Raw genomic sequence first — 12,704 nt, forward strand, 5'->3', positions numbered from 1 at the left:
AATAAAACAAATCAGAATTTATTTTCTTTGACAGTCCTAGCTCTCACCTAAATCTTTGTTCCTACATTGCCAGTTTTGCCATGGATTAGACATTATGGTATCACTGCATTACTCCAGTTTAATATGGCCACCAGGAGGAGATAGAACAATGCAGTTAAATTAGGAGATTACTTGCCATTAAACTGATTTGGGAGAGGAGAAATGTTGCACAGTATTCTTTACTCCTGCTTTCCACCTTCCACAGACATGTGAAAGTACAGTAAATATGTATTCAAATTAAACTTTACCTCTGTTGCTTTAGATACACATAGCAGTGCTACTGCACTGACCTGAGAAAGAGTAACAAATTGCATACTTAAAAGTAGACCTCTTCTTCCAGAGAGCACGTATGATGCAAACTACACCTAATTAAAGCAAGCTAGCTAAGATAATAGTGTGTTGATCCAAGACTCAAAAGGCCTAAGCCTAGTTCAAGACCTATGGTACAACATTTAACTTCTCTGTATCTCTGCAAGATGCATGTCCTAGTTAAGGTAATTTGTATACATCAACAAAAAATAGAGAGAGACTGCTTTGATTACTTAAGCAATGTAAATAAAACATAAAACACATGCCACAAAGCATGAGGTTATATCCATACCCTCAAAAATGGTTTTCAATCTTGTTTTTATGTTAAAAAAAAAGAAGAAGAAAACTTATCAGGGATAACCACAGGTCATAAGTGCATCTCTGTAAGTTTTCTGCCACCTTGTGGTGATACAAACAACAGCAATGCAACATTCAAGAGAGGGCTGATGAGAGATTGATTCAAAAACAAATACACACAATGAAAAGTAATTCCCCAGGTGCCTAAATGTAGCCAGACAGAAATTAAATTTTTATATGAAGGATGGACACTAAAAGCAAAAAAAAAAAGGGAAGTAAGAAATGTGTCTTGATTCCAGCCATATTTTCTAAAGTCTATGTGTCTTGTATTCCAACATGACAGAAACCACTTTTCTTCATGCTGTTTCAAATGAAAGTTTTGTCTAGAATTTACAGTTCTATTTGCAAAGAAACAGGTACAGTAATGAGAGTATTGATTTCAAAAATAAATACCACCGAAAGAAAAAGCCAGAAAGAAAAGTCCTCCAAGGGATGGGATGGTACAAAATGAGAGTTATATCCCATTTGTTTATCTCTGCTCATGCTATAATGTGTCTTTTGTTTTGCTTGCAATGAGCTTGGAGAAGGCTTCAAAGGTTAAATGATTCATTTTTGAACATACTGAAATTCAGGTAAATGTTGCTATTGAAATGAAATGGGGTGGAAGTTCACCCGTTTAAAAATGTTCAACACATAAATTATGCAGATGGTAATATTTGAAGGAACAGACTCTAAGACAAGGAACAAAATGCTGTGCTCCCTTTAAGGATGTTGGAAGGAACATAGCATGTGTGCACATTGACTTCTGTTGTTTCATTGCTAACAGAGGTTTATGCAGCCTATTCTGTTTTTGTTACTGCAGCTCAGTGGCATCATCAAATTCCACAACCAATAAAGCTTCGACCTGGGAGCACCCGGTATGCAAACCTTACTGGTCAAGGACTTGACATTTATTCTGGCTTCCCAACTACTGAAAGCCCTGTGTTGTTTTCGTCCCCAACTCAAAAGATGGTGGAAAGCGATGAACTTTGAAAAAAACAAATGAACAATGGTTCCAGTTACACTTGCGGAAATACTAGAACTGAAAAAAAATAAAGAGGTACAAGATGCTCAAGGTTTACAAGCAACCTGTTTGTAATTAAGTGTACTGCTGCTGCAAATTTTGCAAGTAACCTATACAAGACTTTTGCATAGTATTTTACTGCAGGATAATTGTGGTATGGAGTGTTGTGCAATAAATTCAGTACTGTGTAGTTTACTAAGAATTACATAGTAAACATAGTTTTCAGCACTTAACAGCCAATACCACTAGTACTGCTAGAATTAAAGCTACTCTCCTGTAGCTATGTTAAGGATTGATGATGTTTTGCTGGAATACTGCCCAGTGAAAACACTGACATTACAATAACAACAATCCTGAATGAGGGTAAACAACATGACTTTGAATGTAATTCTAAAAAAATGCCAGATAATCACAAAGCACAAGTAAAAGGAAAAAGATGTAACTCATTTTTATATATGATTATGCCAGATAATCTTATAACTGTTGAACTCAAGTCTAGATAAGTATAGAATTCCATATAGGTACAGCTGTATACCTTATATATTTATATCTGTGTGTGTGTGTGTATACTCCATGAACTGTGTACTCATGGCATAATGATTTATAATGTAAGGTACAGGACATATGCCCAGGGCTCTAACATAGGAAACTTATCTTCCTGTAGTCTGAAGCATGTTCTGTAGAACTCATAGCTGAAACTATTTTCCAGATGTTCTTTGTATTTTTTTTTTCCTTACATTGGTAGTGATTCTCTGCTTTTAAACATAAGTTCATACCAAACTTGTAACTTCAGGATTTTCAAGTATCAGTCTCTTTCTTCTCATTTTCAGTGTGACTGAAAGAAAAATATCTACCATATACCTCATTTTTTCCTCTAGCTGAAAAGGAATTATGATCTGGTGGAAATCAATGATTTCATCATCATTTTGGAAACACTGACAAGTATGGTGTCTACTATTAAGACAGAAAATTCCACTAATACACAAAAATCTATTAACTTAAACAACAAGAATGTGCAAAGAGCTAAAAAAAATCTACTATAACTAATAGGAGTATATAAGGCAATCTAATGAAAGTGCAACAGAAGGTGTTAGGAACACTTAATAATTGATTTAGATACATTTAGCATCTACACAGTTGTACGGCATTTAGAATCTGTGACTATCTAAGATGATTTCTTGCCTCTTTAAGTTATTGTTATCCCTCTTCTTTGGACAAGAAAAATTAAAAGATGAAAAATGGAAAGAAAAATTAACAGATGCTATTGTTTTAGATCTTATTTGGATTTTTTTTCAAAGTTAAAAATGTGACTTAAAAGATAACAAATGCAAAGAAAACAGTGAGGAGTTACTTTAAGAGCAAAAGGATACTGGATATAGACAGAGACTTGAGAAAGAGAAAGCCTTTCATCCCTGGATTTCCTACAAAAACAACTTGTGATATCACTAACTGCTGGTTCCCTAAACATTCATGGGAAGTGAATTTATCGTATTGTTCCATTTCCTACCTGAGTACCATAACACATATCACAAAACCACCATAATATAAACTCACCATTATAACTTCCCTGCTTTGATAGAAATCTCATGTGATTCACCCCAGACTGAGCAGATCAGGAAGTTAAAATATATTCTCATCCTGACAGACAATACAAGATACAGTTACTTCAGTGAGAAAGCAGAAATGCCAGTTGTCGCTGATTTTCTATCCATCTCCTTTCTGGCAAATAAAATGCAACTAATCGCAATGAAAAGTGATACACTGATTCAAGTGACTTCAGTTATGAGATGCCCAATTGCCCAAGGCAAATTGTGGGTCTCAAGAATAGAGAAGCCATTGTTCCTCTGATTTTCCCTTGTTTTTAGGATGGCTTAGTGAGTCAAAGTTGGAAAAAAAAAATTAAAACATTCCCATATTTGTAACTTCTCTTGAGAAAATAATCCAAAGAAAGTTATTGGATTTTGTTTATTTAATTCAGTGCTGTCGGGAAGAAGGAAGAGAGAGAATTAAGACACAAAAGATCAAATTCCGGTCTTCCTATTACTTCCTGCCAGAACTGAAAACTGGATTTTGATCCAAAGTATTCAAAGTTGGATATCGTTCATCAGGCTTTGAACATAGCAAAGGGTTAGTCAAGCAATTTTCCTGTTTAGAACACAACGGTGGCCCCCTTGCCTAGCTTTAAGGGACTGGACCAGATGATTTCCGGAGGTTCCTTCCAACCTGAATCATCCTATACGTCCTACATTATTTTACTTTCCACTGCCTGTCTGAATATCCTATATGGATAAAGTTTCGTATTGACTGAGTAGAAACTAAGAAATCAAGCAAGCACAAGCTTCTCCTTTTGACTGTGATATATCTCACTATGCAATCCTAGCAAGGACAGTAATCATGATATCTGATTTTTTTTACATAGTTTAAAAGAATAATAGTACCTATTAGTTGCAAATACTTGGTTACCAGTGCTAGAATCATATTTGTGAATATTACTGACATTAGTAGCAATTCTCACATTTTCTAACATCAGACTACATGTCCAAGATCTTGGCACAAACCAAAAGACAAAGAGCACAGAGTAAAAGACAGAGACCATATCTCGTCATCATTTTTTCAGTGATTTGAGTGAAATATCTCTTGACTTATATAATTATAATTTGAACAGACAAGCTGAAGGATAAGTGGTACATTTTTTTAAATGTACTTTTTGTTGTTGTTGAGTTGAGGCCAACAAAAGCTACTGCTTTTCCCAAAAATCTGTATAAGAAGGATTAATTCTAAGTCATTAAATAAGAGGCCCCTGCAGATTCACAGCGAACTAGGCTATAGAGTGCAACACCAAAATCTGTCAGCTGAGCTATAAGTATTCTCTCTTTGATAGTATTTATTTGCAGAAGGATCAAATTTTTATCCATCACACTTCCCTATATAATGCATAAGTCAGAGGAATTACTTTCAGTGCATCTGACATAAACAAAATCAGAATCTGATCCCAAATAGTCTGTAGTCATTAACTTTTGCTTATTAATCATTACAAAACATTTCTCCTTTGCATATTCTGAGCCCAGACAATGAATGTGTAAACAAAGCTTAGTGAATGGATGTAAATGCTGTTAATTAGCAGAACTAATGTGCTCATCATAAAGAAGACGCAAAAATGATGCTTATGTTGTTGACTGATGGAAAAGCCAGCGGGAAAAATTGGTTTGCAAACAGTAGAGACAACACTGAGTTGTCACAAAACTTGATGTTTGAGTTCATGTGCCATCAGGGTATCATACTGTGTCAAGATACACTACACACTATTCAGTTGTGCTCTCTTCCTGAACAGCTTGACTTTTCATTGTTTTTGTTCAATTGAATAGCTGATTTGATTTCACACTAACATGGTATTTCATTCTCTTATTTAGGGCAGGCTGCTGCAACAATAAAAATCAATGTTAGAGCATTTACTGGAATCAGTGTTAGCTATTATCTTCCAGAAGTCCATTAAATCACCACAATGTGAAGCATAACATTGTATCAATGAGATGCAGAAATACTCATTTTTGTAAACTCTCAGTAACAGATCATTTTCTGATTGAGATTTTTGTAGGTTTAGTTTCTTATTCCGTTCCAGCCCTGGTTTTGTATGTGACCAGATACACAATATATTTCAAAGGACAGCAGAAATAACTTCTATGTTGCGATTCTAGAAAGCAGAACTATTATCTTTGCTTAAAAATTTGGCCCATCTTGGTACAGACACAGTCCTCAGCAGCATCATATAGCAGTTTGCATTAATACCAATAGACTTCTTGCCTTAAGACAGCTGGATTGAGGTAATTTGCTTGCATGCAGACAGTGGAACATATGTTCTGAATGATTCACGTACACTAGTGTGAAGAGGAGAACACACAATCTAAAATATGAAAAAACAAGTCTGCAGCCTCTTTAATAATAGCTAAACAGCTGCCAGTTCCAACTGCTTACAGTAAAGACAGGTATTGCAAAGAAACAAATCTGAAATAAGAGTTACTAAAAGAACTGTACTCTTACTGCTACAAGGTTAGAAAACAGTAGTTTCAGGAAAATGTCTTCATACAAAATGATTAGCAAGACCTAATGAAATTTTTTAATTGTTAAATATTGAATATGTGATTCATTGTTAGCTGCCTTACTATTTCCAATACAAACTTGTTCACTTTGAGCCTTAAAATTCTATTTTATATTTTTTTCTTGATTAAAGTTGATATTCTTTATTTTTTGATCCAAAGTCATTCTCTATGGAAAAATAGCGCTAACATCAGCTTTAAAGTACATTAAGTGCATATAAAAGGAAGAAACTAATGCCCAACTGATCAGGAATGTATCTCCTTTCATTTCTTCTTAACTTAAATAAATGCTTCGGAGTTGCGTACACAAGTGTGTCTTTGATGTGTTTAAGTAATTGCAGAAGTGTGGAACGAAACCAGAGTTTTCTACAGAACTTGGCTGCAACAGCTAATGAAATTAATGCATTTAGACTTTACATTATTTAGAAGAAGATCATAAAGTACCGTCAAGTCAGAGAGATAGTAGGCACAATGCTAGCACATAGCTGTGAAATACAGTTGCTGTTTTTTCTGAATATCAGTTTGCTCTTATTTTAAATTACGCTTTCTTCATCCAATAACCTCGCTCCTCAATCAAATGTTAAAAGAGCAACTATTCTCAGGGGAACCAGAGCAGAAGCTAAGGAGTCTTCAGGACAATTTGCATGTTCAAAAGATCTATAGGGTTGTCAGATTATCAGCATCTTGTGGAATTCATCCCCAACACCCGTATTTGGGTATATCCTTCTACTTTACAGACTGGCAGAGATGAACTCCATTGTGTCTCAAAAATTCTTGTACCATGTTGTATCATGTTCAGCCAGCACCCACACAACACCCACTGAAATGCCCAGTTATTAGATCTAGGACCAAAGCTCCTCTGTGCTGTAAGTAGGGCACTGGAGAATGTTACAGAGGACTTATTTTTTCAGCCTTTAGCTCTGTATCCAGTTCTTCAATAAGTGAAAATTGAATGAAGCTGCAGAAGCAAAACTAATACTTCAAAGAAGATGGATTTTATAGCCTTGATATAGAAGACAGTAGGTGAAAAAAAGGATGCATTCTGTTACATTTGCTGGTCTCAATTTTGCTGTCCCATTTAACCACGTTTCTCCATTCCTGCACAGACTGTTTCTTACGTACATCTGTAACTGCTAGGTCAGACACAATGTTCATAAGAACATTTTAGCTCTGCTACAGCTCTATGAGCTAAAGCAGCTCCTACATGCAATATCACTTCCTCTGAGCAGTAAAAGCTGCTTTTAATAATGCCATTATACTTCAAGTCCGTTATAGTTAACGAAGAACCAACATCACACAAATAATTATTGGGCCATACATGCTACAAATTTAAGTAGAGGTCTCCATTTCTTTCAACTTGAAATTATGTTCAGAAACAGACCATTCACTAGGATTTTACCATCTTTTAACAGCATGTGACTACTTTTTTTTTCTTTTTTAAGAAAGAAATGGAGAAATATCAAAGATATTTTGAAATTTTGAAAAACTGACTGTAGATTTCAGACTGCAGGAAGCCATTCAAATATGGACTTCTTTTTATTATTTGGAGTTACATATGCAAACATCTTAAGCAAATTCTATGTAAGTTAAGATTTACTTTGCATGTTAATTTCTGTACAAATGAAAACTGAACTACATATTAGAAAAAAACTACTAGCATACAAAACACTAAAATGTATTATTTCATGGAAAATATTTAAATATTATACATAAGGGTTTTGCTTTGGGTTTTTTAAAACTGTTTTCTTGAAACTTAATTAAAGTTAAAAACATAAAGCTTTCTTTTTTTTAATGAAATCAAATGTCTGTAATATCTATGAAGAGGAAGCATTGGGCTGTTTCTTCAATGAATAAATGTGGTTTTGTTCTCAGTGCATTTGCTTTTTTTCCTGGATATTTTATAGAGATACAACAACTTAGCAAAAAGAAATTCTTAACTAATTTTTAAAGTCTAAAAAAAAGCCATTCCTAAATTAAAACTGAGAATTGCATCTGTATTGCTCAGCCAAAATAGACTGAAACCTGGTATTCATGGTATTCATTATCTTTAGGCAGAAGCATATTTTGGAATATTAAAAATATAGCAGTAGATCATGTTCTTTTTAATTTCTGCCTAGTGAATCACATCACAACAGTGGCTTCAATGAAGAATTCACTGTGGAACTTCTACTTAGCAGGGTACAGGAAACATAGCTAAAAATAAAATATAAAAAATACCCTAATTATATCCATGCTTCCCCATGCAAAGAAGCTGCAATGTCATTGACCTTACAAGGCTCTAACTAAAGCTACCGACGTTTTTATTTTTCATAATGCATGTACTGCAACAGCATTTAGGTATTACAGACAAGAACTGAGCTTTGTTCTTCATGTGTATAGTACCAAATGGTCCGTGCCTTAAAAATGGTGCAATAGAAAAGAGAAACCTAAAAAGCTGGAATTAATTGAAGTGATAAGATATACTAATACATATCCACTGGTAACCTCAATAGCTAGACAGGAAGAAATCACTGACTTTTAGTTGCTAGCATACATTTATGGAACATGCTACCCTAGTTTCATTTCCAGACAATGAAAAGTCACTGCAGTTAAAAACATCTCTCCAGTTCGAATTCAAAAATAACTGGCCACCTTGTAAAAAAAGGGTAGAATGATTCAAAGAATCACAAGAATAAGACCACCTACGCTTGTTCAAAGAGTAAACACCGGGATGCAGTGTGAACCTCTGAGGAGAATAGAGGTTAATTTCCCACAGATAGATAGTTTACTATAACTGCACACTGAATTTCAGTAGTGAAACACATATGTGTTCAGCAAGCAACAAGTATTTAATGAAGAAATAATTTCTCATCCTCACTGTATTCATAATGTGACTCTAGAAGTACTATGCACTAATACTACAAAAAGAAATATCTCAGGTTTGCACTTCTCAGTGGGACAGAAGTCTATAGGCAGAAAAAAATTCCACACGTAAGAATACATCAAGCTCTGCACATCTAAATTCATTTGGAGGCCAACTGGAAGCAATAATTTATTGGGGGGGGAAGTGGGGCCATACCATCAAAGACAAGTACAGAAGAAGGGTCACTGGTATTATCTGAGAAGCATCAAACAGTCAGCGGGAAATAAATACTCTGGAGCAACGATGAAACCCAGGTTAAATGGTCGAGAGAACATTTCACAGAGAGTCACTGAAATATTTGTGAAGAAAAGCAGTTAAGAGAAGCCAGTGACTTCCTGGATGGTTATTGAGTTTGAGATGTCTAAACCACTGCTTGCTCTTCACATTGCCGTCAAAAATTATTTTTCATGTTTAAAATTCCCCATCTCATTTTACCCTAGAAGAGCTTTGACAGACAATACACAGACAGCTATAACGAACTTACTCTACTGCTATCAGTGCTGTAGTAAATTAGAAAACACAACTTCCAACTCAACGCCGCACTCTCTCAAGAAAAAAAATTACTGAATTACCGCACCATTCTGTAAAAGCACGTCTCAGTTACTAATGAAATAATTACTAATTATTAGTAGCAAAAAGAATTAAACATTCACTTCTCAATAGCAAAACCAAATCTAAGAAAATGGGGATTGTATAATTCAGTGGCACAGACTGATCTACAATGTGTTCAAAAAGCTATCCTCTGCACTTAAGTGCTTTTTAGGTCTCCAATTGTTAACAATTCAGGTAATATAACCACAGATTTGGTTTGCCTCTCTTTGTGTGAGCTTACTGTCATTTAAATATTCACTGCATACTAATCCACTCTTTTTGTAATTATTTCTATCATCAGACTATCTACTATTAGTAGACAGTATTACAGTTCTGAATGAGAGAAACAAAATGGATGAGACATGGTGGTTTTGTACTTTTATATACCCTACATATAAACTGCAACATCACATCCCACAAAATAAAATTATATGCTAGCAGTGCAGAAACACATTGGTACTGTTCTTGTACACTGCCCTGGTATTTATACTTTCGTATAAATTTTGTACCTTCCCCACATAGGGTCTAGAATTCTATTTCTCAGTAAGCCAAAATTTCTGTGTCACAGAGTTGCACAATCTATTTCCATTGTATTCCCGTTTCAGTACAGAAATCCATTGCTGTGCAAGCAGCGGAGTTAACACAATTTCTACCCAAAAGTTTACACTAATAAATTAGTGTAGGATGGCATATCGTTCATATCATTTAATTATTTGAGGATTGTATTGATTATACCTAAATATGACAAAGAACTTCTTTACTGTGAGGGTGACAGAGCACTGGGCCAGGCTGCCCAGAGAGGCTGTGGAGTCTCCTTCTCTGGAGATATTCAAACCCTGCCTGGACACCTACCAGTGTAACCTACTGTAGGGAACCTGCTTTAGCAGGGGATAGGGCTTGATGATCTCCAGAAGTCCCCTCTAACCTCTACAATTCTATGATACAGAGAAATTGGTCACTTAACAATAATAAATTTTTCCAACAGTATTAACTCAAGTATGTGACAAACAACAAATACGTCTATTCTCTCCGTATAAACTTCTGTAAAGAAATCAGCAAATAACTTGGCTTCGTATTCCCAGGAAGCTGAAATCACCTGCACAGAGCCAAAGGACGCTTTCCATTTGCCAAAAAAGAGCTAATGTAATTCATAAGCAAAAGCCCGCATTTTAATAATTACCCTAATCACTACTAACCTTAGAAAAGCTAAAGTATACATTAAAAAATATTCCTGAATACCAGTGATAAAGGGAGAAATTTGCTCAGAATGCATCTGTTTTCACTTCTATATTTGTTTAACCTAGACCCAAAAGCCTGTCCCAGCAGCTTTTACACCAAAAACGGTCCAGCTTGTGGCTTTGGAAGTGTACTAGTCCACAAGACACTGATCAAAGGCAAAATGTAAATGAAAGTTCAGGGAGATGATAAGATAATAAGGTCAGGTCTCTCTATATAACAGTTCCTGTAGCAGAGTCCCTCTCCCCCAAAAGAGAGCTTAGTTCCTGCCTTTTTTTTTTTCCGTTGAAAGCTACAATTTTCTTTGCAAATAGCTCCTATCAAAACTTTCACTTTTATTTTAGGATTCTTTCAAATGACAAGAATTGGCAGCAGGCAGCAGGGAACCTGCCAGCCTTCCCTGCTGGAAATCCACCACCAGTTGTTTGGGGACAGCAGCTCCTTTTCTCCTTCTCCCAGATGGCTAACACTAGCAAAGGGCTTGTTTCTGGAAACTCCCAACAGTAGCACCAGCAGAAGTATCCTTCATCTTCACAGTCTGCTGCCATCACAACAGGCATCTGCAGTCAGACCTCTGCGGACACATCTGCTGTTCTGCTCCTACTCTTTTTTTTTTTTTTTTACCTTCCCAGTCTCCTTCCCCTAACTCTTCTGCCTTTTCTATCCAGATCCCTCTATCTTCCACAAGCACAAGCAGAAAACAAACAAAAGACAACTGAGGGCATCAGCAGGGCTGAAATGAAGTATGTCTTTCAACAAAACTTATATTTAAAGGCTGTTTTTTTGGAGGGTACACTAAACAGGCTTCCTTCTGTAACTGAGTGACAAACATCATTTGCTAGTTCATTTTTCTGCACATTAAGCTGTCAGGACTGAGGAAACAAAGTTACAAGTAAGTAATTTCTAGAGTTGGAATTTAAGGTAGTATATGAGGACATACCATAGATAACACTTTATTTATGATTTACAAAATCTGTTACTGTCTCTAGATAACATAAAATTTAAAAAATAAAATGCAAACAAATTATAAAAATCTAGATGTTTAGATTGTTTCCACACAAGCATGTTATTCACAGTATATAATCACATGTGCTTTTACAGCCACTAAAAATAAAAAACATTTTCATGACTTGAAGCTAGCTCTTTTTCGAGCATACAAGAGACACCGTAAGTTGGATTAAAGCAAACCTACACAGTTTTGGAACCCATATATCAAACTTACAAAGTTTAAGAAAGTTAGTTCTCCAAGGACTAGAACTCCAGTGCATTATAAAACATTTTCCATGGGAGCCATTTAAGGGAAAACAAAGAATTACTTTAAAGCTGTCACGAAAATAACAATTTAGAATGAAATTCATTTGCGATGTTACTCCATTCAGTTATAGCAAGGGTCAATTTGGCCCATGACTGGTAGGAAATACTATTGTGGATCGTAATTAAATAAAAATAATTATTTAATTAAAGGAGCCAAATTAACTAGCAAACAATAGTCTGTAAGATTTCAAACAACTTTCTATCAACAGTAAAGGAATGAAAATTTCTTAAATGCATATTGATTTAAAGTTCTCAAAGCAAATTTATTCTGTCAAATTAGTGTAAGACACGAACACGAATAACCTATCGTAATGCCAATATTACCTTATTCAAGCAGATTAACTCTTGCTAATTATTAAATTACACATCTGGCCTGCTGCGTATTTTTAGCTCGTAATAAGTTCTAATTAGCTATTTGAAACTGTTCAGGGTGATAGCTGAATATTCGCTGTGCATAAGGATCGCTGTCTGTTGCCATTTTTTGTCCCGTATAATGGTGGTAGCTCTCTGGATGAAAGTGTTCACAGTGAAGGTTAATCCATTCTCTTTCAGTACTGTATCTCTCTGCTTCAGCAAGTATTCGTGTTAGAGCCATGATATAACTCAAAGCCATCTGAAGGGTCTCATATTTGGAGAGCTTCTTATCCTGACCCCACTGTGGAACCACCTTTCTTAGACGATCAAAGGCTGTGTTCAGTCCTTGCATCCTTCTTCTCTCCCTGGCGTTGGCAGCCAGTCTTCTCTTGGCAGCACTCTCCATTCTTTCTGTGCTGCACTTCACAGCGCAGCCTGGTCCACTTCTGCACTGGATGTCTGATTCTACTCCTGAATCCAAATGACTGGATTTACATGTTTTCAT

The 12,704-nt window shown here is 35.5% G+C and overlaps 2 protein-coding genes across 2 annotated transcripts in view; one reads left to right on the top strand and one right to left on the bottom strand.

The window, feature by feature from the left end:
- The window catches only part of MYPN (myopalladin), a 42,556-nt gene extending 40,801 nt beyond the window's left edge, over nucleotides 1–1,755 (top strand). Inside the window, exon 19 of the mRNA XM_021399909.1 lies at nucleotides 1,508–1,755. Within this exon, the coding sequence (XP_021255584.1) occupies nucleotides 1,508–1,677 (170 nt within the window). The 3' untranslated portion in view covers nucleotides 1,678–1,755. The remainder of the gene's footprint in view (nucleotides 1–1,507) is intronic.
- ATOH7 (atonal bHLH transcription factor 7) lies at nucleotides 12,249–12,704 on the bottom strand. Its single transcript, XM_021398714.1, has one exon. It carries the CDS (start codon nucleotides 12,702–12,704, stop codon nucleotides 12,249–12,251), a length of 456 nt encoding a protein of 151 aa, XP_021254389.1.

The sequence above is a fragment of the Numida meleagris genome, chromosome 5, assembly GCF_002078875.1.
Source record: "Numida meleagris isolate 19003 breed g44 Domestic line chromosome 5, NumMel1.0, whole genome shotgun sequence".
NCBI classification, from domain to species: Eukaryota; Metazoa; Chordata; class Aves; order Galliformes; family Numididae; genus Numida; species Numida meleagris.

Coding starts and splice junctions, on each gene's coding strand:
- ATOH7 (XM_021398714.1), bottom strand. CDS start 12,704: ATGAAAACATGTAAATCCAGTCATTTGGATTCAGGAGTAGAATCAGAC.